The following is a 26,667-nucleotide window of genomic DNA, read 5'->3' as shown; positions in this document are numbered from 1 at the left end:
ATCCTCTGTGTCTAAAGCGTTAAAATGATTAGCAATTCCCAGTGCAGCAGTGCCACATTTCAATCGCGTTCCTGCACCAAGAGAAGCCAAGAAAAATATAATTTCTCTTCCAAGTAATATTGTCACTCTCTTTTGGCCTCCATGAAGTTCCCCTGTTACATTAACAAGAGAGAAAGTAGTCATTGGCTGTCAAAGCATGCACGCTGCCAAGGCTTTCTTCAAGTCCCCCACATGCATTTAGCTCCTGTCACATTTTAATGCCCTCACAACTCCTGCCATGTGCTTATCTTTACTACAGATCAGGCAATTTCTTAGCCAGATTTAGCACTCAGGTTCCCTACTCTTAAGCAATTTTACCTATGCAGGTGGATGTACCTGCTTAAAATGCACTGTACAATGACACATTCAATTCCCAGAATTGTTGTTGGGTATAAAGTGACAGTTCAAGGCTTACGCGAAGTAATGGCCTCTGTAGCCTCTCTTTTTCTCATTACACACATGGTCTAATCAATGGAGAGCACTCTGTTTTATGATCCTGGAAATAATTTCTCCACTCTGTTCTCTATTGCCCATGTAACCAGTAAAGAAAAAAAAAGTTTCAAGGGGCCTTACAGTTCTGTGCGTACAGAGGAGCAAAGGCTCCTGTTTCCTTAATTTGGCTTGAGAGCATTGCCTGCACTTCACTTGCTTCCTTCAAGCAGAAACTGCCTCAGCCCATCAACGACGGAATCGTCTCCTGCCCCCAAACCAAATCAGATATTGATTCATGATCTTAGAGTGGTATCTAGAGTATTACTGACATTGAGCAGTATAAAGCATTCTGGACAGTGTATTCTGTACCACTCAAGGAGAGATGTATAATGAGGATTAATTATGGTAAAAATGCCCACCACTACCACCACCACAAAAAAACCACAGAGAAAAGAAGTTGAGAAAGGGAAAACACATAATGATACGCCCAGCTTTGGCATCTTTCAATGTTTTTCAATGAAGAATTATAGGGGCTCTTTCCTTTTTGAGCAGAGCTATTAAAGCACATTCGCTTAGTCACGGATCAGTAATAAAGCAGTCAACTTGTTTTCATCTGCTTTTCCTTTTAAAATCATAACTACAGAATTACAGGGAGAAGGTCCTCCTACTTCTAAAGAAAAGAAGCCTTTAGAAAGCAGTCTCAGACACATAAACATTTTCACATCCCACTGGCATTCACAAAACATTATTCAGGGCAAACAAATTACACTGGCCATCTTTTGCATTAGAGACAAAAGACTAATGGACGTCAAAAGCATCCTGCAGTCACAAGAAATATGTGTGATAGATGTTTTGAGAAACAGTGCGGCTTGCTGGATGGACCTGTAGATCAGCAGCCGTCAAAGCTCTATGTGGTCCAGCCAGTTCCCATGCAGGTTGCTCAGTTTGTCCCTGTGATCTCTCTGACCTTTGCTTTTCTCCACTTACCAGAGGCACTCCAGCACGTGCAGGGACCCAGCCCTTGCAAGTGTCGTGGCAACCTCTTTCACTACTGCCACCCATCTCAACCGGGTTACAAAAGTGGAAGACTGCCAGAAGTAAATAAAGAGAATACACCACAGATGGTGGAGAATCACAGCTGTGAGCAGTTTATTGACCTGCTCAACTGAGCCACAATCTACAGTAATTGACTGCCCATTTATTAAACATCTGATTAATCATTTATTAACCATCTATAAACTATTTAGAAATGCAACCTGAATACAGAGCGTGATGAAGGCTGTGGGACAGATGCTTCTTATCTGCCCAACAGATAAAATACAAAACCTCTCCACATCAAAGAGGGGTGGCCTGATGGCATGGACCTATTTTCCTTCCAGCAAAGCTTCTCCTCATTATCATGCCCATTTCTCTATAATTACACCAATGCAGCCACTCCTCTAACTCACCTCAATGTTCCAGATATTTAAATTGGACAACAGGTCCCAGCGGAAAATGCCCTTCTCATCAACTCCACTGAATCCATAACCAGCTGCATTGTTGACTGCATCTGCTGCAACATCAAATCAAAACAGGTCAAATCAGACTGCTGGAGGAGCCGTGTTTTCTTACAAGTCAGTATGACACTAAACACACAATTAAGCCAGTTTTATAGCAATTAGCATCCTCTCCTCCAAAGAGAAGCTTCCTCTTGGCAAAGGGACACTGCTATAAGGCGACACAAGAGTCATTTCCTCAAGAGGAAAGACTAGCTACTCTTTGGGCAGAAGAAATAAAATAATAAAATAAAAATAAGAGAACAATAGAGAAAAATCACTTTTCCCTGTATGTTGCCTTTATTATCAATCTGAGATAGATGTATATGAGTTGCCATAAAATGGATTAGCATACTTGGATGTCACAGCATTTTCCAGAGTTCAGGAAAACTTCAGGGTCTCAGAGACATGCTTACCATTTCTATTAAGTTCCAACATGGTTGTTTTAATTAAGACTTTCATTCAGACTTCCGCAGACAAAGCCTTTTGCTAATCCTGTTGCTCAGTGCCTCCCTAAGTACCTCACCATCTCTACAAATCAAATATTGAGTAACTTCAACTACAGACTTAACTACCTTAAGTGCAAATAAAAGCTTGGGTAACGGTAGGCATTTCACATGCTGCAATTCTTGCTCTTTCCCAGGGCGCCAGTCAGCTACCTCCTCACTCAGCCTTGCCTGGGAGCCCTCTCATCTCTGGGTCTCAAAATCCTACTTTTAATGTGGCCCTGCCAGAAATCCCCTCTCGGGGCACTAAGAAAACAAGAGGGACTCATTATCTCTGGATCACTAGGAGCAGCCAACGCCAAGGATTATTGGAAGCAAAAGGAAAGTGAAAATATAGGTAAGGCTTTTCCATCTAGATCATCTAGAAAATACAAGCCTGGTTAAGTTACACTTTAAAAATGTAAGTGTTTCTTTCCCAAAAATGAAAACTGAATTTGCTTTGTAAGTGCTATGAAGACAGGCACAAGCTCATGAAGGAATTTCAAAACCTGGGAGAGAACCTACTTTAAAGCAACAAGAGTCATAATAAATAAATAAATAAATAAATGAGTAACCTTCTCTAGCCTGCAATTTTCCATTTTGTTTTCCACTTAACTAAACGAGCTAGATTTTACCGATGGAAAGAAAGGTCTCTATGCTTTTAATTCTCTCCCTGTTTTTTAAAAAATAAAAAAAAATCTAAAACGTGACAACAAACACAAAACCAACAATCCTGTCCAAAATTCTGATTACCTTATGGTAAGTGCCAGTGTCTTGCTACAAGATCAGTAACAAGCTGCAAGGCCCAAAGGACCTGCCCAATCTCAGAGGCTGGAGTCACGTGTAACTGTCACCCCAGAGCAGGGGAACTCCTGGATTTGCTCCTTTTTGCTCCAATGGGTCCATGGACCACTTAGCGTTTCTTTGCCAAAAGCAAGAAATCAGAAATCTAGAGCCATAATAATACAGCAGACTTGTCATCATCTCGCCTCCCGACCTGCTCCCTACAGAGTAGGGTGTGAAGCGCCCAAGAATCACAATTGTCCACCCTCAGGTTGCTCACAGAACCCCAATCTCCACAAAGCCCAGCAGAGGTTTCCCTGCTGACGCGACCAGCTCTGGTGTCTCTTTTTCACAGCTCCTTGGATGAAGGCGCTCAGTCCCAAACTGGTGTCATTGGCAGTTAGCTTTGCAGCCATGTTCCCATGACTATCACTAATGCAGCAAGAAGCCAAATGTTCCGTCTTTGCATGGATCTGGAGGAATTCAGCAGCACGGCCCTTGCACAATATTGTGACTGTTCTTTTCTGAGGACAGGAAGCGCTTATCAGCCATTTCAGCAGGCACTTCTATAACGCCCTGGGCCATGCCACCCAGAGCTAAACTGTGAAAGGATGAAGCGTCTGCTGTTCTGCTGCCTGGACTGGCAATGTGAATAGCAGAGGCCTCACTGCCAGTATGCAATGTACATCTTTCCCAAAAACCCTAGTTTGTATGTTATTTTTACAGGCTCTATGGCTTAGACACATCACAAATCCAAGTTCAGTTTATCTCTTCAATAATGGACTTCTAGTTAACTATAATGCTGGAACAAATGGAGGCAACAATTTAACATTGGATCCCACACAAATAAGTTTCTGAGCAAATAATTCTTATCCCAAAGCCTTTCCCATCCCACACATGCCAGTCCTGGCTGTCTTCCCTCGATCTGTCAGTTTTATTCCCAGCAGTTTAGTCCCAGCCTTGCAATGAGTTTCCCTGGCTCTTTCCATCTCAATGACACTCTTCTCAGTTTCAGGTGTATGCATTGCTGTCTGGGTTTTCAGGATCAACCCTGCACACAAAGACTTGTAATACCAGCAAAAAAATTCAGTCTCTCAATTTTCAGCCTGGCTCAAAGTGATTTGACTCCTCACACATAGATGAGAAAGGTGACTTCTAAAAGGAAGAAGGTAAAATACAAAAAGATTATTTTGACCACCAGTCTAGCTGGCTCCCAATAAAAGAAATTTGCTTCTCTCTCTAATGAGCCCTCTTCCTTATCTTCTTTTTCTTGCTGAGATTCTTGGGTCCTTCCCAACACCTTCTTCGTCCCCCACCTTCCCCATAGTTCTCCAATCCTTTCTCCTGACCGCTCATAGCTAACACACACAGAATCACATAGTGCTCCCGAGACAAAGCCTAACTTCAGCCCCCTAACGTGAACTACAGCTTTCTAATACAGATGCATGTGCTGAAGATATCCCACAGGAAGAGAGAAGCCTGTTTGCATTATAACATACTTGTAAAGCCTGAGCCAGGGTGACCAATTTTAACCTCACAACCCCACTGATATAAGCGGCAAATTACAAATAAAGCTTTAGAGGAGGCAAACCTTTTTTCCTAAGAATTTCTGTAAAAAATATTTTTGTACAATTACAAAGTTTTCAGTAAGAGGGAATTGTTACATTGTCTTTACTGGCAAGAAGCTGAAAAGTAGATTTAGTTCCAGAGGCAAAGGATGTCAGACAAACTAGAGGAGATTTTATGCACGTTTTTCAAAACTTTTGACATCTCCCCACTTCAATGTGGTCCACTGCCTACAGGAACACATGTACGTCTCCCACAGGAACTACAGGTCTAAGGATTAACTTATTTTTGTTTCCCCACAGTGTTTCAGACCACCTCTCCCATTTATGATCTTATTTATTACCTACAAAAAGAAATGATGCAGCCAGACTTACCTAAAGTCCACGCAAAGTAATACTTTGTTTTTGCTGCCTGTGTTACAACATACAGGTAACCAAGTCTTGACAAGAAGGGTGTTTTATCAAGAAATTCATTATCAATAATATATGCCATAGGGAAGTTCTTGGTAAGCGTCAAGAATAAAATGAGAGATACTAGTGTGATACACAGCTTGTACATCACTGCTCCCTAAAAAAGCACAAACATCAATGAAACATTCATTAGAAACATTTGCTTAAGGGAAAAAGGCAGTACTCATAACCTACAAAACCAATGCACTTCAAGGACCAATTAAGTTAGCAGTGACAAAGTTGATAATTAATTTAGAAGAGGTAACAAAGGAAAGGCCACAGTCAAAGCTTTGGTTTAATTTGTTTTACTGAACTTCCTATAGGTACATACAAAGGACAATTAGAAGTCAAAACTGGTGATGAACTTCACATGAGAATCCTACATTATTTAGCAAAGGTCCTAAAATGAGAAATAAAACAAGCAAAAACCCAAACTCTACAACATAAAGGAGAAATCTTCCCTATATGGACTGTCATCTCCTGGAACTAACGACTGGATTCCTCTTGGAAGCCAAGAGCATTGGTATTCAGTCCAACAGCTGGCCTTATTGCCCAGCTACCATCCAGAGGTCTTGCTAAAAACCACTTGTCCAAAAAGCATACATCTTACACAGCACACATACCTTCCATTGATACAGGGTATCTGCCACACCATGCTGTTTTCTATTACCACTCCCTAGCTTTCTATATACTAATACTATCAACAATCATGTCAGTAGTTGGAAAATCAATTTCAAATACACATTAGGAGTAAACTACTTGACACAGTCAGAATTAAAAAGGTAAATCTGGCACTTAGGCACCATGTAAAAATTGACTTACATTCTCAAAAGACTAATAAAAGTGCAATACACTGTTGAAACAACAATGCATTTTTTTATCCCAAGTAGTCTTTTTATACCTTTTTCATATTCAGGAATAAATTAACGTGCAATTGTCTTTAAATGCAAATTTACGATGCAAATTTTCATATTCTCTGTTCACTTGCATCTAACACAATACAGGCTTATTCTGACTTCAGTCAGACTAATGTAAGTCAGAAGTAACACTACTGAAGTTAGTAGAAATACAACCATGTGCAACAGGAATCAGGTATGCTTAGGCACATTCAGAAGAGACATTTTGCACACACTCACATAGCTGCGCATTCAGTGTCGCCTTAAGGTAAAGGAGAGGAATCTACTTCCGATGCTATGTTATCCTGCCTTACAAGCAGGTCATTTTATAGGAAGGTTTTAAGTAACATTAACAAAATATAAAATAACATTAGCATTAATTGTGTATGAAAAATGACCTTCAAGTCATCTTAAGGCATGAGAATCTCTTGCAAAGCACCTTTGCAAGCTATAGTTTCTGATTAGTTGTGATTCATGTACTTCTAACTTCTCCTGCTCTACGGGTGGGATTTGACTACTTTTTTTTTTTTTTTCCTGACATGTCCTCTTCTGTTTGGAGCTGAACTGCAACTTGTCATTGTCAGAACCTGCAGACCTTTCCCATCGCTGCACAAAAGACACTCATTAACCAATGACCCATTTTGCAAGCCAAACACACTTGGGGAATTCACAAGGAAGACACTCGCCCCTTCACCCCGACCCCGTGATAAAAACAGCAGCCACTTCAGAGAAAAAAAAAGCCTCTGTAATCTTTACTAGGAAGATAACCCCAAAATGTTTTTTCTTCTTAGTTTTTAATTATGAGAAACATATACAAAACTGTACTCTCCTGCCTTTCACAGTAAATCTTTGCCATTTTAAAACTTACAGTTGGAGAAGGATCAGGAAGTCTGTCATAACCCTTCTGCTTCCAGTTCACTTCTAACAGTTTCATGTGCACATGCCTCCCTTCAATGAAGGCTATATAATCCTTGTAATTGCTGCAAGGCCCAGCTATGATGCTCATAAAATTGAGGAGATAGCTTAAATACTCCAGTAAAGAAGGTCTCGTCCTGTGAAAATCATCCACACACACCAAAACAAAAGAAAAAAAAAAAAAAAAAAAGAGGTAAAACACAGCAAAGGTTTTCACTAATGCTTTTTGCTGTACTCTCTGCTTCAGTCCCCAACTCTCTCCTGTCGCCCTTCCCACTTGCTGAAAGCTCATTAGATCTGTTTTGGAGAAGACGAAGGGCAGCCTCTCTTATATGCCGGTGATGCCTGGCAGATGGCAGTCAGCATGAGGGTAACATGGAAGTGCTTAAAATACAGGTGAACGAACGCTACTGATTTGAAAAGCTGTAATCTTATTACCAGAAACATTTTAGTTAAAAACAGTGAGAAATTTAGACACCCACTCTCAAACACATGGACTTGCGCATCTTGAACAGGCCAGCGGTACCAGGAGTGAGAAGTTGGTAACTGGTTTTGGACATCTGCCAGCTATGTCAGGGACCTGTATGGGCTGGCAGACCACAAGCTGAGTAACACTGGTCTCACCAAGCAATGCAATGCAGTAGCTTGTCGTCTTGTGCAAACCACAGGGTGGGGAGCATTTAGATCAGGACTCTCAGGCCTGAGAAGAGCTCTCACCCACCCTTCGGTTCGGCCTTCTGAAAAACGGGTAATGTGATGTGGGGACATAGAGGAAGAGAATGAAGAGGCATTCTGTCCTACTGTGCAAATAAAGGAAGTAATTGCCTGTATTGCATCACAAACAGGAAGAGGAACTAGGGAGAAAACACAAAAATCAAAAGACAGCTGAAGATGAAAGTCAAAGAGAGCCTATTGTGTTCATTATTTCCATTGCAAGTGCAAGTGCAAATCCCACAAGTTCCTTGGAGGGGGGTTTACATTAGATGTAAAATGAAGAAGATCCACTGTCCTTGCTACAGATCAGTAGGATGTAAAAAAAAAAAAAAAAAGATGCACAGGCCTCTCACTACCAGTGTAATTCGTAAATTGTTGGGCTTGCTTTATTTATGCAGCAGCAAACACCAACATTTCAATTCTGCACTGAGATACACAGTGCTCTCCACAAATGTGCCAACAGTCACCATCCAAGTAAATGAGGAATCCCCAGATGAGAAAAGAAACTAGGGCACAAACTTTCCAGACTGTCCAAGACACAGATGGACATGCATAAAGCAAATACCACTTAAAATTCTTTCAGACCTAAACATAAATTTCTAGCTGAAAAACTAAGCGACAGTTAAACATTTGCTGTTGCCTACTTTTATTCTGAAGCGGAATTAGTTTGAATAAACAGTTAGCTTAGCTGGGATTTTCTGCATTCACCCTGCTGGTTATTGTAGATGTTAGTGCCTGAATGATATGTTCTCTGGTGAAATTTCACAGAAAGATGCAGCAAACAGTTTGGGGTAAGGATCATCTTTCTGTTCTGCAAAACTGGGTCAGTGATTTGGGCTTTTGAGCTCTACAGTAAGATTAAAAATAAAGTCATTAGTTTCAATGTACATTCTGAACATGGGTGGGTGGAGAGACATGAGCAATGCATGAAGGAATGTACAGAGTATGAGTGAGAAACAAAAGCAGACCAAAACCAGGAGAGAAGACAAAAGGCTGTATTACCAAAGGGGATTTAAAACTCTTCAGTTATGACTTGTCTGCCACTGACACTTAAGCTATTGGCATGTACTTTTCTATTATGAGCTCATCTACTGTACAAGGGGAAAAAAAAAGCCTGTTTGGTGAGAATTAATCATATGGTCATAAGGGCCCAGTGCAGTTAAACATTATGCTGTCAGCTTTAAAAATAGACACAAAACTATGGGTCACAGCAAAAGTTATATGAGCCTCCCTACAGGATTTTTGATTTTCAAGAAATTACTCCCTTCTTACTTTTAGAAGATCACAGGCAGATTTTCTTATGGCTCAATCTTCTGCCTTGGAAATGAAGGAAGTAATTTCCTTGGCCTTAAACAAACACTTCATGCTGAAAAGTAGTTGTGGTTCTAAGACTAATTCTGTAATACTAATTATTCTTCTAAAAAAAAAAAAAAGGAAAGAAATAATTCACCTGCATCCTGCACTTGTCTTCAGAAACAAAACAGAAAAAAAAAGGCACTCTAACAACGACCAACATGCTGTATCCCTCTGAACAATGAGAAGACTAGTCACATAACTTGAAGAACTAAGAGTATTAACATTATGGAGGGAGACAGAAAAAATAAAATTTCAGTGTCCCAAAATTATGGCAAAGAAAAGCAGTACTTGATGTGTCAGGGTCAAACCAAAATGGGTTTTACTATGCAGTGGTTTGCTGATAGAGAAGTATTCTACTTGAAAAAATAACATATCCCAGATAGGATGAGGACAATAGCCAAAAAAGTCCATATAGTACAGTCTTAGCCTGAATGTAAAAGAGTTGACTCAGTAAAGACTACTTTTGTGGAACATGGAGTATATATTTAAGTCAATGGGATGTTGCCAAGTACTTCAGTGCTTTACTGGCCAGCACAGGGTGAAAATGGCAGAAGTCCTGGAATGAAGAAATAAGGAATATAACAGAGAAACTCGTGTAAGGAGGGCACTCATAGCAGCATTATAAAAACAAAAGTGCTCAAGCAGACAGAAAAAGCAGGTAGAACTTGTGCCTTATCTCAGACTGGGAAGAAGCAGGGAACAGTTTTGTGGCTGGGCCAATAAGTTGGTCCTGGCATTGCAAAGGAAAAACAAACAAAAAAACACCAACGAAAAGACGCTCCACACCAAGCCCAAACCCTAAACTTCTTTGGATGAAATGAAACACAAATTACTAGGGGAATTAAATTCTTACTTTACAGCAAGCCGATTTTGCTCAGCAGTGAGTTCCTCAGCTTGTCGTCCTATTCCTAGAGAGAAAGAAAAGTCATATTAGATCTTTCTGAAAGCCAAACAGTGAAACCTATGCCTGAAGCCTTATGTTTGCATTCCACAGATAACTTTCTAAAGCCACAAGATTCAACACAAGCTACAACTGTCATAGGCAGTCGTAATACAGCTCAATTCCTAACTTTTAGGTCAAGTACATTCACGTTGCATGCTACCCCTTTACCCAGTTCCTTACCTCATTCCCTGTCTCACCCTCACTACACTTTGAGGAGAAGCAGCCATAGCATTCCCACAGACACAATGCAACTCGCCATGCCACCAACTCGCAGCGACCCCCGGTAGCCTCTGCTAACAGCCCTGGGCTGGAAAAACCTCTGTTCCCAGAAGCCGCCGGCTCATGTAGGCACAAGCCTCCCGCTGGCTCCTTGGTGAGAAATGGAGCATTTCACAGCAGGAGGAGCGGGCAGTGGAAGAGAAACAGGCTCTCGGGAAACAGAAGCTTTGCTGGTGTGAAGGAGCAGCCTGGCTGCCTGCTGCTGGAGCAAGCCTAAACACACACATCAGCAATAATCTGGAATTGTACAAGGTCCAGGCTGGAAGGGTTGACCTCCTGTTGAGTGCACGAGGCCTTTGGGGCCAGAGGTAGACACAGATTTGCTGTCCCAGGAAAACTATGGAAAAATCTGGTGTGATGGCCAGTGCATAAATAGACACTGCTCATAGCAAATACCTCAAAACCTTCACTCTGAAGCTTTGGCTGTACACACTGTGAGGAATCCCACTGGCTTCAGCAGAACAACCCACCACAGGGTGAGTCACAGCACTTGATGCTGAGTGTTCATATATACATCTTCACAAGACCAGGGGCCTGGCATCAATCAACACTACTGTTCAAAGTGTACTGGCCATAATTACCAATATACACACACAAGACCCACTTCCTAAAAAGACTGCTGATAAGCTGTTCGTTCCCATTCTCTCTCTGCTATTTCACTTTGTAAATACTGGGAGGGCGTGAGTTCCAGGGAAACAATTAAGCACTTAATTACTTAAAGGACTGGGCATTTTGTTTGTCCGTTTCCATTTATGGGCAGCTGTGTTAAATTTTTACAAACAGAGATTTGTCACTGATGCTTGAACAGCAAGTTGCCTCTGTTTGATCAACTGCTTCGTATATGGATGTTCACAATGTAATGAGCCTTTTCCATCATCATTAATCTGCTGGATTTGTGGTTTGCTTAAAATGCTCCTGTCTCTGCTGTTATCTTTTCCTTTCTGTCTGTTCATTTACCTTCAATATTCTAGATGTGCATCTAGGCTGCACACCACTGCAGCACGCAGTGGTACCTGAGCTGGTTAGCTTAAATAACAGAAGCAGAGAAGCCTCAGTAACACGAATGTCAGTGACAAGGCCAATTAGCCCACACAGAACTTCAAGCTGCACCCATTACAGACAGCTAAAAGCATTAGACCCACTTGTGTAAACTTGGCCTGAAAACAATGCCAGACCCTGCAGTCTGTGGTGTGGCCATCACCTAAATTCTAGATGATAACTCCATAGAAGGCTACTAATTCAGCCACCCACAGCTTATAACACCATGGGCCTCGGACCATCAGAAGTTCACATTGCAACATCAGGAGACATGAGCAATACAAGCACTGATGACATTTCTAGTCTTTGTGCTGTACTAGACATAGGCATTTTACTGGGAAATAATAGTGCTCTTTGTCAAAGTACAACACCAGACTGAAGGCAAAGTTCTTTTGCTTGCAACTGTGCTTCTCCCTACACTGGCAAAAAGTTGTTGAATTCCATCTCTCACAACTCATGAAGTGTATTATCACTGAATATATCAGTGATAGGATTTTTTGCTACACTGACATTAAAGGCATGAGTTACATTAATGTATCAAATGCAACTCTTGAATTTTGAGAATCAAGAACAGCTTCAGAGAGCTTAAAGAAAACGCACTGTAGCATCTAAACAGCAGATACTGTTGCTAGCCAAAATGCAAAGTGGGCCCCAAGGAAGTAGAGCCCTCAAAGGGAAGAACAGTCACCTTTGTTACTGCAAAGACAGTTTGATCCTAGAGAATTGATCAGAACTTGAAGTCTCTAGTTTTCCTCCAAAAAGCATTTTTCTTCTTCATTTGGAACAACTCACTGAACTACATTCATCCACTCCATAACTCAACCACAGAATGTGCTGGAATAAAAAGGCTGTCTTCAGGACATGCAAAGAGATTCCTCTTCTTACCATCATGTAACTGGCATGCAAGTGTTGTGATCTTCTGTGTAATTATCATCAGCGGACTAAACGAAGACAGAAACAACAGTTAAATGTATCGTAATTCATATTATTCCCAACTTCCTTACTGCATGTCTTTATCCCTTTAAAAGGCATAACTGTATTAGCAACGAGTGGAAAACATCCAATTAAAACTGAAGGAGGAACTCAGGCATAAGACAATTGCTCGGGTTCAAAACAACCCCACAGTAACTTGCACTGGAATTTTTAATTGCTAAGTGCACACAAAGCCTTATTTTATGTCTCCACATCCTGCAGCAATGCAAATTGTAATTCAGCAGAAATCGTGCCACTAGGAAATACCAGCTTCTGCAGTCCATTGGGCTTCCTTTCAGGCAAAGACCAAATTCAAGCCCCAAATGACACAACACTAGAATACAGCAACGCTGCTGTAACATAACTCTGGCTCTCCTTACTGTTAGTCTCCTATTGTCCATCTCCTCAGTGCCCTAAAAAAACATCAACTCTGCAGATACACATGCTTATTCCCCCACATGAATAGCCCTATCAATTAGGGCTACATGCAAATACCAGAGTCAGCACAGCAGAGTTTCCCACTTGCTTCTTGGCCATGCAACTGCCTTGCAACAGCCTGTCCAGGATGTCACATTTAACTGGGAGTGTTTGGGCATGTGGGATCTGGAGCATCCCAAAATCATGAGCTAGCTGTAGCTGAGCCACACTTACAGGCTACAACAATCCAGCAGCTTTGGGACCAACCTAACAAGCAGCATAGGAATAGCCATTACATTCAGTGGGGCTGCTTATATTAATGTTTCTGTATCCAGCTTTACAGAGCTTCTTAGCCCTGTAGGCAAATGTGAGCTGCTGCAGGTAAGGAATAGAAAAAAGGCAAAACTCAGCTTGTTGGCATCAGGAGCTGGTCCCCATGAGGGTAAAGGACATAGCCAGAAGCATTCAGAGATATATAAGAAAAAAGATGGAGAAAAAAGCATGGGGACAACTAACCAGTCCCTCACAGGCAGAGGCTCCAGGGCTAATTGTGGTCAACAACAGCTTCTAAGGGCTGCGGAGCCCTAAACACAAAACCCAGCACTGAACACCTGTAATCAGGAAGGACCCATGGCAGGCAAAATGAGGGATGAGCACCTGCTAATGCTGCCTCTCCCCACCTCTCTGCCACTGGGGACACCAGCACAGGGTGCCCAGATCTCAGGAGACCTTCACAACCACAATAGCCAGGAGGCTGTAATGGGTGATGAGGACACATCATAATTTTTAAAGCATTAATTGTGATGATTATATGTAAAATCAGTTCCACAGAAGAGATTTGTCTTCTCTAAGGATTAATACAATGGATTGTTTCTTGATTCGGTGATAAATTATCAACATAAACCATACAGAGGTTTCTGCTTGAACACAAATGTTGTCTTCAACATGGAAATTAAAACCCGAGTTTGTGTACAGGCTATTTACAGAGTTTGACAGGTATATGGAACTTTCTAAAGAGACATAGAAGATTACTCCAAATATTATGGCTATTCATTTTAAACATTGTAATATAATATATTTTCTAGAATCCAACGAAGGAAAAAAGCTGAAGGCTTTTTGGTTTTAGTTTGAGCACTGTATTTTCCCCACTGATTTCTCAAGGTAAGAAAAAAAAAAAAGCAAAAATTACATTCAATGATATTTCTGATTCATGTTCTGCAGAGATTTTCAAGACATTCTAAATCACCCTCAACTAAAATCGACCTACTGGTTCCAATCAAATGCAAATCCAAAGGCTAAGATAAACTGTTTGAAATCTGATTATCCCACTATGATAAATCGAACTGATTTTAAAGATAATTAATATGCTGAACATGGTAAACACAAGAATGCTGGAAAAACATTCTTTCATAAGTGGTCTTTTTAACACTAAATGTGGGCTGATCTTTTTCAAGAGTCCACATGTAATTCTGCATGGGCAGATAACTTGCATTTTCCTCCAAAAACCAGACAACATGTAGTATCAGTCAATTTCTTCATCAGAAACTACTTTTATTGTTTCAGCAGTCTCTACTTGAAATGTCAGTAAAAAAGCTTGCATATAAAATCCAGAACAAGCTTAAATATACACAGGTCTGGAATACAACCATAACATAAGGATTTGTTCAGCAGCTCTCTTTCGGTCATTCTAATTTTTATTCCAATCTATCATCAAGAAGAGTTAGTTACAAGCTATTTTCACCATTAACTTCAACATACTATTTCTCAAAATAGATTTTCCCATTCAGACAAAATTTAGCTTTGCTTCAAAGATACACAAAACCCAATCCATAAACATACGAAAGCAGATTTTTTTAATCCTTAAGAGAGATAGAAGCTGTCAGTGAACCAGCAGTTCTACTGCAATAAACACAGATTTTTATTTTATCAGTGCTTGATCTTTTAGCTTTACGGGTGAGCACTAACACTTGTTACAAATTAGTGCAATTTGCTGCATATGTTTCTTATGGCAAGCACTTTATGCCAATATCGAAGTGGGTAACTTTAAACCTCAGGCTCAGAGCCAAAACCGTGTGCCTTTACGTGCCTAAATTTAGACACTTGTCTTAGAAAATGGGGCCCCCATCATAAGCCAGAGAGAACCAAAACGCAAACAATCCTGATGTGCTGATTAACTGAGGGAAGCAGAAGTGCAGCCTGCACTAAAGTCACACAACATATAAACACAGAGAAGAGAAAGATTCTCTTCATCTATATTAGGATTCCATCACCTCATTGATGGCACATTGTAACCCAGCAGAAAAAGTCAGTCTTGTGCGTTTTAATCAGAAAAGACAGACAGTCTGCCTCCCTCAAAGCACAACTCCAGAGGAGACAAACAAGTACAAAAGTGATGTTGCCGACACCATGGGTGGGAGGGAGACCCACAAAGTGCATCTGAGACACCTCCAGTTCTCTCTCCTGCCATTCATCATATTACACATCTGCATATCTCTTCTACACCCTACTTGGGAAGGCGGAAACCTGCTGTACAGTGGCAATGGGATGATGCCCTCTAAATCTTTCACAAGATCAGTATCACTAAACGCTTCACACAAAGGGTGAGCAAGGTTTCAGGTGAACAGGGAGCACCTTCCTGCTCCTTCACCCATCTACCATTCCCCCACTGACTTCATCTCACCGGGGGACCAAGCCTTCACAGCAGGACAGGGCAGAGCACAACAAAGCAACAGCAGTGCTGGAGCTCTGGTGTCCTCTGGCTCCCCTTTGGGGTGTGGGCCTCCCCTCCCACCTTCTGTACACCCACACTTGTCCCACTCCTCCCTGGGGACTCACCAATCTCTCCTCATCATGCACACACACATAGAGCATGTCTAAGACTGGTTTTGTTTCTTCAGAATGAAAAACAGTCCTTTCCCCCATATTCATAGAGCAATGCATGAGGACACAAGTCCTGAATCAGTATTAAAAATTAGATAAGAAAAATACATTTAATTTAGGGGGAAACTTAATATAATCATTTCCTAGATACACATATGAGTTTTGATTAGTAAAACTTGGCAATGTCAGAGTACTGAATGGCCATTTTTGTTCAGCCTTTCAGGTAACCTCTAATTTTAAACAGCAATAAAACACTGAGCAAGTTAACATGTAAAATACAGCATCATATCACACACAGTCAACTGTCTCTGATGTGATAATATTTTAAAGCTTTGACTCTACTGGAAAAGGCCAGAAGTGCTACGAACAAGAAGATGAATTGATGAAGCTATAAAACTTCCAATAATCTTTTTTTCTCCCAAATTTTGAGAGATGCACAGGTTATTTGGACCAAAGCAAATTATTAGGATAATTTTTAAAATAAAGCATACCTACTATGCTTGCATTTACAGATGAAGCATGAAAATTTACCCTTAGAAAGAGGGTAATAAATAAAACACATATTTAAGAAGCCCAAATGACTTGAACTCAACCATATTTGCACACCTTCCAATTGCTTTGCAGCTGCACACTGAAACTATGATGCTACTTCCTCTACATCCACTAGTTACAAACTAGCACAGAATTAGATTTACCTGTGGTGTGATTTTTATTCTTCCCTCTGTTTTATGTAGTAGCTAAGAGTTTTATCTCAAGTTGTAGCTGTGTTGTACCTCCTACACACAGGCCATAGTGGCCAAATTTTAATTTAAATAAATAAATAAGTTGTCCCAGAGAGTCGGTATGAAATAAGAAATTTCAACAAATAAAAAAACCCCAAAACTCTCTTTAGCTTACATTGGATACCTTGAAAAATAACACTAGACAAAGATGTAACAGAATATTCAGTAGAGGGGTTTACCTCCCTAATTAAACCTTCCAAATGAAAACACACCAGTTAATGTCATTTCTAAACATGGCTTGCCTCAACGTAATAAATTTGCCCAGAAGCACAGGAACTAAAGATGTCAGCAGATGTCAGCCTGCTGTGGGGATCCTCCCCATATCACAGGCCGGCTTCTGCACTGAGCGAGCTTCAATGCTTACTAGAGAAAAGACATTTATCAAGCAGAGTCTGCCTGACCTTAGGTAATCCCATGGAGGAGTCTGGCACACACTCACTAGAAATAGTTTCCACTGACCCAATTTCACTAAGAGAGGAGGTGGAGTCAAAAGGCTCACTGCAGGCAAGCCTCCAAAACAGCAAACGTTTATCTCAGGTTTATCTCCTTAGCCCTGAAGCCACAAGGCAAGTTCACGTAGTCGCACTCTGCTACGACATTAAACATGCTGCTGAGGGGATTGCCAAGCCAGAGACACCATGACGGTCTCACTGGCAGAGGGCTCCTACTTCTGCTTTTGGCAGCAAAATGAAGAAGTGCTGAAGCACACAGAGGAAACACACTTCACTAAACACATCATGCCTCCAAAGTAACTTTATTTTTTTTGGTGAAAGCTCCCAAAGAGCGTTTCTTACACCTTCATGATGGGAGCATTTCATTTTAAAGAGTATTTGCTTGTGGAGATGTGTCCTGGGATGCACTAGATGCATGGAGTCAGTAGCAGTGACTGCCTGCTTGAACTTGGGCTCTTTTCCACATTACAGCTCTTGCAGGGCTTCTGTGTCACCAATGGCGAGTGATCTTGGTGCAGTTTCAAGTGGACAAACACCCAGTGAAGCAGCCAAGGCATGAGCAGGCACAGCAAAGAGACTGACCTTCCCTTACCCATCCTGCACATGCCCTGCTGTGCCACCCCTAGGGACCCAGAGCTGCTGGAACATGCACTGCAGCCAATGTATTGCACTTTCACAGGACCAGTTAGTATTTCTGCATGGTGTTTTATAATAATACAGTAACAGAGTACACATATGTTTCCATCAACAGATGTATTTCCATTGTAAAAAACAGCTGTTGTACCTTGGTTCCATTCTTTTGTGGTTAATAGTAAGCCACTGAGAGGGGGAAAGCCAGCAAGAAAGCACTAACCACTCGACAAAAATTCACTGCCTGATGTGACACTTGTTACTAAATTATCTGCTTATATGGCTTTTTGAGAAGGTTCTTTCACTGACCATCCCTTTCTAAGCAGTTTGCTGAGAATACTGCTGCAGTTCTGCATTTGGGGTAGAGTGAACACATAAAGATGTCCATTCCTTCTGGATAGTGATGTCCACCAGAATACTCATGTAAGAGGTACAGATTTGACATCTGTAGGGAGGAAAACTGCTCGAGTGTGCCTGATAATTCAGCTCTAATCTCTCAAAGACCAACAGAAGGCTGAAAGCAATGCCGATGTGTGTGGTGATTTTCACAAATGGAGTTTCTTTTCTGTAAGGTATGGCACAAAAACACTCACATATGCACAATCATTCCCTGACATTCACTAAATGAGCTGCAATATTAGAAAATGTTGCTCGGACACTGCAAGAATTCAAAGAGGAAACCAAAAAGCTCTATGGTCTTAGTTGAACAAAGGATTAAAGCAGATACAACATCATATGGATGAGGAGCTCCTCTGAATTCCATCCAGATGATCATATGCATATGGCACTTGTTCATATAGTTTGCTAGACTCAACCATATCTGTTACTAGTTTCCAAAAATCCCAGTCAAGTTCCCTTGTTTTAAACCAATTTCTCCCTAAAGCCATAATATTACTATACTCAGGCTGAGCTTGTGATACAAAGAAAAAAAAATCCAAACTGTACATTAGTATTACCATTTTTATAAAGTTGTATAGAAACCAGGCAACTTACCAGCATAATCCTCTTAGCATAAAGAAGAAATAATAGAGAGAAAAAGAGAAAGAGTTATGATTTAGTTTTTCTAGGTACAATGTATAAATGCTATGGCAAACCAAGCAAAATAAAATATGCATGTTTCTAAGACTGATTTGAACTAAGGGGGAAGAACAGTATTCAGTTATTTTATAGTTAGTGTTCAAAAGTGAATAGTTTTCTTTGAGAAAGTAGTCAAGATAAAATTCCTAAACTATGTCACTGCATTTTTTGTGAAATAATATGAAAGAACTTCAATAAAATACATACACTTTTTAAAAAAGTAATGAAAATTAAAGTGCAGCAAACTGGAACTGCTTTTCATAAAAACCTGGCATGTAGTTTAAAAAAAAAAAAAAAAGAGAGAGAGTTTTCACCTAGTACTGTGCAATGCATAAAAAACTCTTAAATCCAGAAATTGCTGCAAGCAGTTAGAGTTTTGACTGTGGGAGTCAGTGACCAAACCTACCCTTTGCACAAGTTAGAAGAATTAAATAGTCACCAGTAGGGAACAAGTTTCCTTACTTCTTAACCTTGAAGTGATGAGTCACGGTTTGATCTTCCATTTTCCAGTTTACCTAAGACATGACTCAGAAGTTACGTTGTTCTCTCCATCTCTACTTTCATTTTACAAGCTGTGCTCTCAAAACAGGGGAACTCCAAACAAATAGGTCAATCAACTATTACTAAAGAACAAAAAAATACATTTGCAAGCACACATCAAAAGAGTTATGCATGCAAGCTGTTGAGTGCACAAAGCGGGCCAAGAGAGCAAATGAGGTATGCCAGCTTTCAGCACCGACACGGGGAAACACTCATTTAACATCTCTCTCGTCACTTTAGGGAGCCAACATTGGACATCTGATGGCACTACAACCAGCCACGTGCCTTTTTGACGCAGATTAAAGCTTCCTCCTTGCAATCAGATATCACCAGAGACTTACAAGATACCAAGATCTCAAATACAAGTTGGCAGATGACACGATTTATCTTCTCTCTTAAAGATTCCCTTAAATCCAGTGTTTTGCCTTCTCAATGTATATGCACAGCCATGTTCGCCCAAAAAGGATGGGAGGCTGGAAGGAGATGGACGTCGCCCCATAGATTCCGTCTCTGTTGTTTCTGAGGGAGAACTTTAAGGGCATCCTTCCAGCCAAGAGCCTGTTTGAATGCTTCCCTATTACCACATGCAATAGTTGTAGAACCACCAAACACGGCAAAACGAGCAAGAGAAGGTCCAGTTGCTGCTCATACATGGTAAAACTATGGTCAGGAAGTATATTTTGTGTCTGGGGGTTATCACATCTGTTTAGGTATGTGCATAAACCTTCAGTGGGTACATGTTATTTACAGCTCAGGAAAACAGGTTTTAAGAAAGATTTATGATGCTGACATGGGCTTCAGCACTTTGGACTGAAAGTTTTTATTAGTACCACTAAAATATTTTTATTTATTCTTAGTTTTTAAAATACACCATGAAGATGTAATTCACATCCATACTTCATTTTCCAGTTGTTTACTGCTTGGCATTTTTATGTTTGACTGAAGTTTAGGAATTGGTTTATATCTTGAAGCATCAGGAAAAAATCAAATAACAGAGTAAATTCAGGTACTATTCTTTCAGTACTATTATTATGCTCAAACTCATCATTAGATGTGAGTAGCTCCTTTTTCATCAAGCGTGCAGAAAATGCCACCTAGTCTATAACGTAAACAACCACCATTCATCTTCTACCCCAGTCTCAGCCGGATCTTTATTAACTTTCTTCAGAGAGAGACAGCCAATATGCTTCACAGCGCATTTCTGAAGGCACTATTCAGAAAAACATGCTCTCTTACATTTCTGTCTCTGTCTTGTACACACACACAGAGCTATAGCATTCCAATTCCATTTATAGGCTTCTTGGTATGTCATGCTCTTTCAAGACATGCTTTTGTGTATTAAAAGAAGTGCAGAAAAAAAATATAGAACTAAGTTTCTCTAAATGTATGAGTTGCCATTTCTGTCCCCTCCTCTAATAAAAACTCAAACATCCCAGAAGAACCTTGGCCCCTTAATTAAATGCTTAAACCTACCACATCACACAAAGACACATGCACTCAGACAGCAAAACCCTTCAGTGTCCTACTCTATGCCTGTAAGACAGAGCCTTGGAAGAGGCATTTACAACTTACTGTGCAGTTTACAGAAATTTTTTGTACTACATTACTACTTACTCTATTCAGACATTCAATTAAACAACTGGAATACAAATTAGCACATTATTTTTAAATCATGCAAAAGCATACCTTCATCTCAAACAAAATATATAGGGTTTGCTGTCTGTAATTTTGTAAAGCATCCTCTACTGCTTCAGCAAAATCAGAGACTACAGTATGTATGAAAAACACTGTTCCACAGAAATGCAGGGCACATAAAAAGTTGTGCTATTTAAACAGCAGCCACAACCTGCCCCTGCAAGAGAACCCGTAAGACCAGTGCCGACAGCAAAAGCTGATCTCATGTCTCTCCGTCCGGATCACCCACCCACCCTCCGGCTCCCCCAGCCACTCGACCCTGCCCAAGCCCTCCCCTCCCACCTGCTGCAGTGCCTCAGGTGGGAAACGCCTTCCTAGTTGGGGCATGGAGGTAAATCAGAACAGGGGAAAGGATGACCCAGAGCCTACGGCTGTGCCCAGTGAGGTGGGAGGAGAGCAATCCATCCCACCTCTCTGGGGAGACCACCAGGGACCAGAGCACCAGCTGCATTGCTCATCAAGGCTGCAAGTGCTGCTCCAGCACCAGTGAGTAACTGCACAGGCTCATCCTCCCAGGCTGCTCTCAGTGGAGGTCTAGCTAACCAAGTTCTACCTTCCTAACTAGATGGTGCCTACCAAGAAAACAGCAGAAACAATGAGTCAATGCAAAAATCACAGAGTGTTTATTCCTTCCTTGTAAAAAAGTAGCCTTCGAAAAAGCTTAAGGGAAATAAAATTGCAGGCACTCCCCAGATAACATAAAAATTATTCTCAAAACATACTAATTTAACTAATACAAATTGACACAGGACCCACCTTGCAGACTCACTCACCCGGAAAAATCTGTAGTGAGAATACCATAATGAAATATGTATATTCGGCTTATGTGGCACAATGTGAGGTATCCCATAGCTACAACAAAGGTGTACCTAAAAACACAACATACAGAACACATAGTTACCAACACAAGTACCAACAAGAACTAGAATCGCTCACATTGGGCTTAGGCTTGTTCAGGGGTAGAGCTCGATTTGTATAAATTAGGTTGTTAACAAGTCTGAAGCTATGTTACAAGATCTGGCAGATGTTTTCAAAGAGGACTGATGGTTTTGTGTACTCAGCTGAAACATTACGGAGTTGTCTCCTCACACTGAGAGTGGGGAAAAAAGAAGAAATAGGAGGACTTCAAGTTGGGCATTTCTATTTCAGAGTTCTCAGCCACCTATATTATTTTGAAATTTCTGTCTGACTCGAGTATTTGAAACCAGATGATACTGTATGAGTGTTGCTGAAGTTATCCATTGCCTTTTTTATCTATAAACGCTCTTCATTTACCTGTATGACTCTTCCTCAGATCTACCAGAAACTAAAATACTTAAAGGTATTTTCTCTCTTCCGATTTTGCATAAAGGCAAATAATGACATGCAGCCTTATGTTTTCAGCTCTAAATATTGAAAGGTGCCCTTTTCCAGAAGAAGCATTCCTTAAGTGGAGCTCGACAAATTCACTCTCCGTTTCTTAAGATGATCACAAAATTATGTTAGGCAGGAAAGGAGCATGACTCTGTCTTAAGAGTTGAGAGGTCTGAGGCCTGGAGGTGTTGCAGCATCTTGGTAGGGCAGATGCAGCCTTTGCTACAACTAACTTCTCCCTGTATTCACCCGAGCAAGAAAGAGGCCACTGGGGAGGTAAGAAGCTGATGGATATTCAGAAACAAGCCTGACAAATGAAGCAAACTAGACATTGCAACAGGGAGCTGGGACATCAGAATGAGAGGCTAGCATCATATGGACAGGCCAGGACCAGGTCTGCTGGTGCTCCCTGCATCAGGAGAAGACAGCCACATGGAGGAGAAGACGCAAAGACCTACAGAGGAATGAAACTGCACATCCTGCACACCCAGCAGAGCTGAGACAGAGGAAGTCAGGCAGGCTGGTAGCACACACTGCCAAGTGGGGTCCCCCCAGACCCGTGGAAAGATTGATCATGGTGGGGATCTAAAGGTGAAATCACACAAGAGGAAAAGTCAGCAGACTTCTGAAAACGATCCAGGCGTTTATAAAATCATGGCTGGATTTAAAAGAAATGAGTTCTTCCTCCCTGAGGACTAATAAACTGCAGTGTGAGTGACAGTGATGGATCACAAGGCAATCTGCAGGTCACGTGGCCCACAGCAAACAGCTGGATGGAAGGCAGGCTGAGAGGACATGACAGCTTCTTCAGGAGATTCAGAGCAGAATTTATCTTGTTTTATCTCAGTCAGACATCCAGTCCAGCCTCAGCGAGGTCCTTGGGCTCCCTCTCACGAACAGAGAACAGCGAGCTTCCCTCCAAAAGCAAGTCACCCAGCTCAGACTTGTAACAGTGATAGATGGGATAAAGCATCTGAAGTAAGCCGCAGTGCTTAAGTGTAAAGCACCTAGATCAAAACGGGGGTGGGTAGGAGAGATATACAGAATTGCTGCAGCAGCTGGGAGCATTTCTGACGCTGGATTAATTTGTCCATTTATAGGCGCTGAAGGTTGTTGGCAACCTCACCAGAGAGCAAACTAGCAGAAAATAACCAGGGAAAAGACCATTCAGCTTAAATTATGTAGTTTCTTTATTTCATTTATTCACTTCCACTTGCATTTTGGAGGGAAAAAAGCCAAGTCTTGGAGACACACTAGGAAGGATCCAATGCTCTTACAGGCCCTCTGCATGAAGAGGTCCAGCCCTTAAACTGGCATTTTTCAAGTTTATTCTCAAGCAGCTTGAATACACTGTTATTTTGCTAAAACTAATAATGTGGATGTACTTTGAGTCTCACTGCTATGGCTAGTGGAATACAGTAGAAAAGACTTAACCCAATCTTCCCAGGCCTCCTAAGGTTTTTCAGTATGTTGGATTGCTATTTCGTATTGATTCAAATCAAGATGTATCTATCTCACAGCAGTGACATTATATGAACATGCTTAATTTGTGTTCAGTGTACAGCTATTTTTTCCATTATAACTAATTGGCTAAACAGTAAGAGTGAGGGGTTCTCCTATTGAAACTGTGCCCATTTCCCCACCACCTTCTCACCTTCTCCAGGAAGACATAAGTAAGTATTGGAGGATTCCCTCCACAGACTTGGTTCCTCTGACCCGCCATGAGTAACTCCTGCATTTTCCCTAAGTCATGCGAAGGGACAATTACCAGGTGACAACTAATAAACATTTTTAGCACTTTTTCTTTCTGGTCTCCGGATGGCATTTCTTTCATATATATTGTCCAAATACTTAAAAAAAAAAAAAAAATATTAATTACCTTTGGACTTCTGGCCTTTGCACTCTGTGAGTGGGTGGAAAAACTCTCCTTGATTCACACCTGCCTTGCTGGTGCAAAATGCTAGTGACCGCTATAGACAAGCCTGTCTCTTAAGGTTCATGTTTCTAAACAATCCTAGACAAATCATAAGTGATGGTTTCCATTTGGATATCAGAGAGGGGTCACACCTCAGGAAGAGATAAAGAAGGGGAGACAATCATCTGAGTATTAGACCCTCAGGCAGCTCTGGCCCTGAAGAGGAGAAAAGAAAGTGTTTCCATTCCCCAGCGCATGCTGATGTGGATGTGGGCATTCAGCAGCAGCTACAGAGACAGCCACACAATGGAGACAGAAATCACCTGTAACACACCCAAACCAAACCACAGTATTAACCTCGTGCTCTTACGGAAGCCAACGCAAAAGGAAAAGAAGTAGGAAGAACAGCCAGCTCATCCTTCTAGCCTCCTGTAAAGAAGCAGTTTTACAAATTAAAACTCCTAATTATGCAGATTGATAGGAAGCAAAGAAGTCTACCTACACAATTTTAAAAACTCCCACCTACTGACCTCTAACAGTGAGTATGGTGCCTACACTAGAAGGCTCAATGACTGAGCAGAGAAGTTTTTCCACATGAACTTTCTCTTACTCAGTAAAAGAAGCAGATGTAACTACCACGTAGTTGTCATTTTCATATGAAAATGCATTTTGCCTTTTAGCCAGGAAGGCACTCATTTGATAAAGCACTTTTAGGAGTCCTAGGTGTCTTCCTTCCTCTGAGACGTGTATAGGGAAAAGAAAGATCCCATGGTTGAGAACTTGTCATGATGCTGTAAGCTTCTGCTTCCAAGTAGTGACATTTCTGGTACTTTCTCCTTTTTCAAACTCAAAGCTCAGTACCAAATGCAAGACTTAATTTCATAGATCACAAAGTTAAGCTGCCACAGTGACCTTATTTGAACGACCTAACTCAAGAATAAGTGGAAAATACTTAAAGGCCAAACAGCAAGGGGGAAAACACATTACAAAGGATTAACAAAAGCGATCCTCAAGAACACAAGACCAAGGAGAATATGACTTCATTATGTTTAGGAAAACAGAGGTTAGGGCATAAATTGTTAAGCCTGCAAAAGCTAACTTTTGAGGCCAGCAATTTCATAGCGAAATGCAATATATCAATGTAAAAACCACAAATTGAGATTACAGCTGTTTCTGTAACTGAATAGGCAAAGCTCCTGCAAATAACTGGGAAAGGCAGGAAAAGAGAGAAGGTGGCCCTAAAAAATCCTCATGCATCTCCCTGAAAGGAGAGAAGTTGTCAGTGGGGCAGCTCCAGACTTGCAGCCACATCAGCTCACCTGTGGATGTTGGGAATACTCGCCATATTCATAATGCCATAGTTCATCATCACCAGGACAAAAAGATGAATGGAATACCTTGAAAACAACAAAGTGAGTATTTAGATAATTTCTATGTGACCTGGAGGGGTAGCTGTTCAGAGCGAGGGAATATTTTTCCATGCAAATGCCATGAATGCCATGTCATATCAGGGTATCAGTAAACATGGATTATCACAATGACATCTTTATACCCTGAATATCATACATAGATTAATACTATCAACTAGAGATTGTCAATGTGTTTCATTTGGAGAAAGAGCAGCCTGGCTCAAAATGCTTATTCAAATTGGATGCATCTTTTCCAAAAGAGGTATCTTCACAGCAGACTGGTGTGCCTTTAACTTCCAGAACAAACATTACAGATTAAATATTTCACTTACAAACATTTTCATGGCTCATTTTACTTTGAGGGTTTGGGATGGTTATGCTGGCTAGGATTTTTTTTTTTTTTAGCATAACACAGAAACTGCCTTAAGACTAAAAAGATGTAATCAAGAAAAGCCAATATGAATTTTAAAAATATTTTTACCCAAGCCTTGTCTACATGGTGACTAAATACTCACCACCCAAAGCAGAAGACAGCAAAGTATATTCCAAAGAGGGTGGCAAATGCATGGCGAACAGCAGAGCTGGCATGACTGGGACCCAAGTAAATACGAAACCAAAACGCAGCCAAAAGTGCAAACAGTTGACAGGCTACAAAATTGATCTGTAAAAGACAAACAAAACACAAAATGATTGTGATTCATGGAGGAGGAGGGGGAAGGAGTCTCTCCATTCTCAGAACAAGAAAGAGCAGAGCCAGGAAAAGAGGCGGGCGGGGAGGGAGCGCAATGAATCTTCTGTTTCTTAGCATTCTCACTTGTGAGCCGAAGCGGTAACTTTCCTTGGCCAGCGATGGATGGGATTAAACAAGCATGTAGCCATCCAAAACCTCAGACAGAAGAGCAGGCTGCCGCTGCCACAGGTATAGGTGGGCTCTCCCCAGGGCAGGGCTCTGCTCCGCTGCCAGCCCAGCCCAGGGCAGGGACATCACCCTCCTCTCTGTCCTCCTGGTGGGAGACAGAGGCCAGGAAGCAGATAGGTACTCCAAAGCACTGCCCTGGTGCCTGACTTTCTCCACAAAACCCAAAACAAAGGCAAAATCAACAATCCTGATGTGA

The 26,667-nt window shown here is 41.2% G+C and overlaps 1 protein-coding gene across 1 annotated transcript in view; it reads right to left on the bottom strand.

Moving 5' to 3' along the window:
- Positions 1–26,140, bottom strand: part of MBOAT1 (membrane bound O-acyltransferase domain containing 1) — a 34,399-nt gene extending 8,259 nt beyond the window's left edge. Inside the window, exons 1-8 of the mRNA XM_065628643.1 lie at positions 26,068–26,140; positions 25,463–25,540; positions 21,649–21,744; positions 12,316–12,371; positions 10,024–10,078; positions 7,054–7,237; positions 5,215–5,407; positions 1,920–2,023 (exon numbers count right to left, since the gene is read on the bottom strand). Of these exons, the coding sequence (XP_065484715.1) occupies positions 1,920–2,023; positions 5,215–5,407; positions 7,054–7,237; positions 10,024–10,078; positions 12,316–12,371; positions 21,649–21,744; positions 25,463–25,512 (738 nt within the window). The 5' untranslated portion in view covers positions 25,513–25,540; positions 26,068–26,140. The remainder of the gene's footprint in view (positions 1–1,919; positions 2,024–5,214; positions 5,408–7,053; positions 7,238–10,023; positions 10,079–12,315; positions 12,372–21,648; positions 21,745–25,462; positions 25,541–26,067) is intronic.
- Between the last annotated feature and the right edge of the window lie 527 nt (positions 26,141–26,667).

The sequence above is a fragment of the Caloenas nicobarica genome, chromosome 2, assembly GCF_036013445.1.
Source record: "Caloenas nicobarica isolate bCalNic1 chromosome 2, bCalNic1.hap1, whole genome shotgun sequence".
NCBI classification, from domain to species: domain Eukaryota; kingdom Metazoa; phylum Chordata; class Aves; order Columbiformes; family Columbidae; genus Caloenas; species Caloenas nicobarica.
Note: the sequence above shows the minus strand (reverse complement) of the source record. Positions and strands in the feature narration are given on the sequence as shown.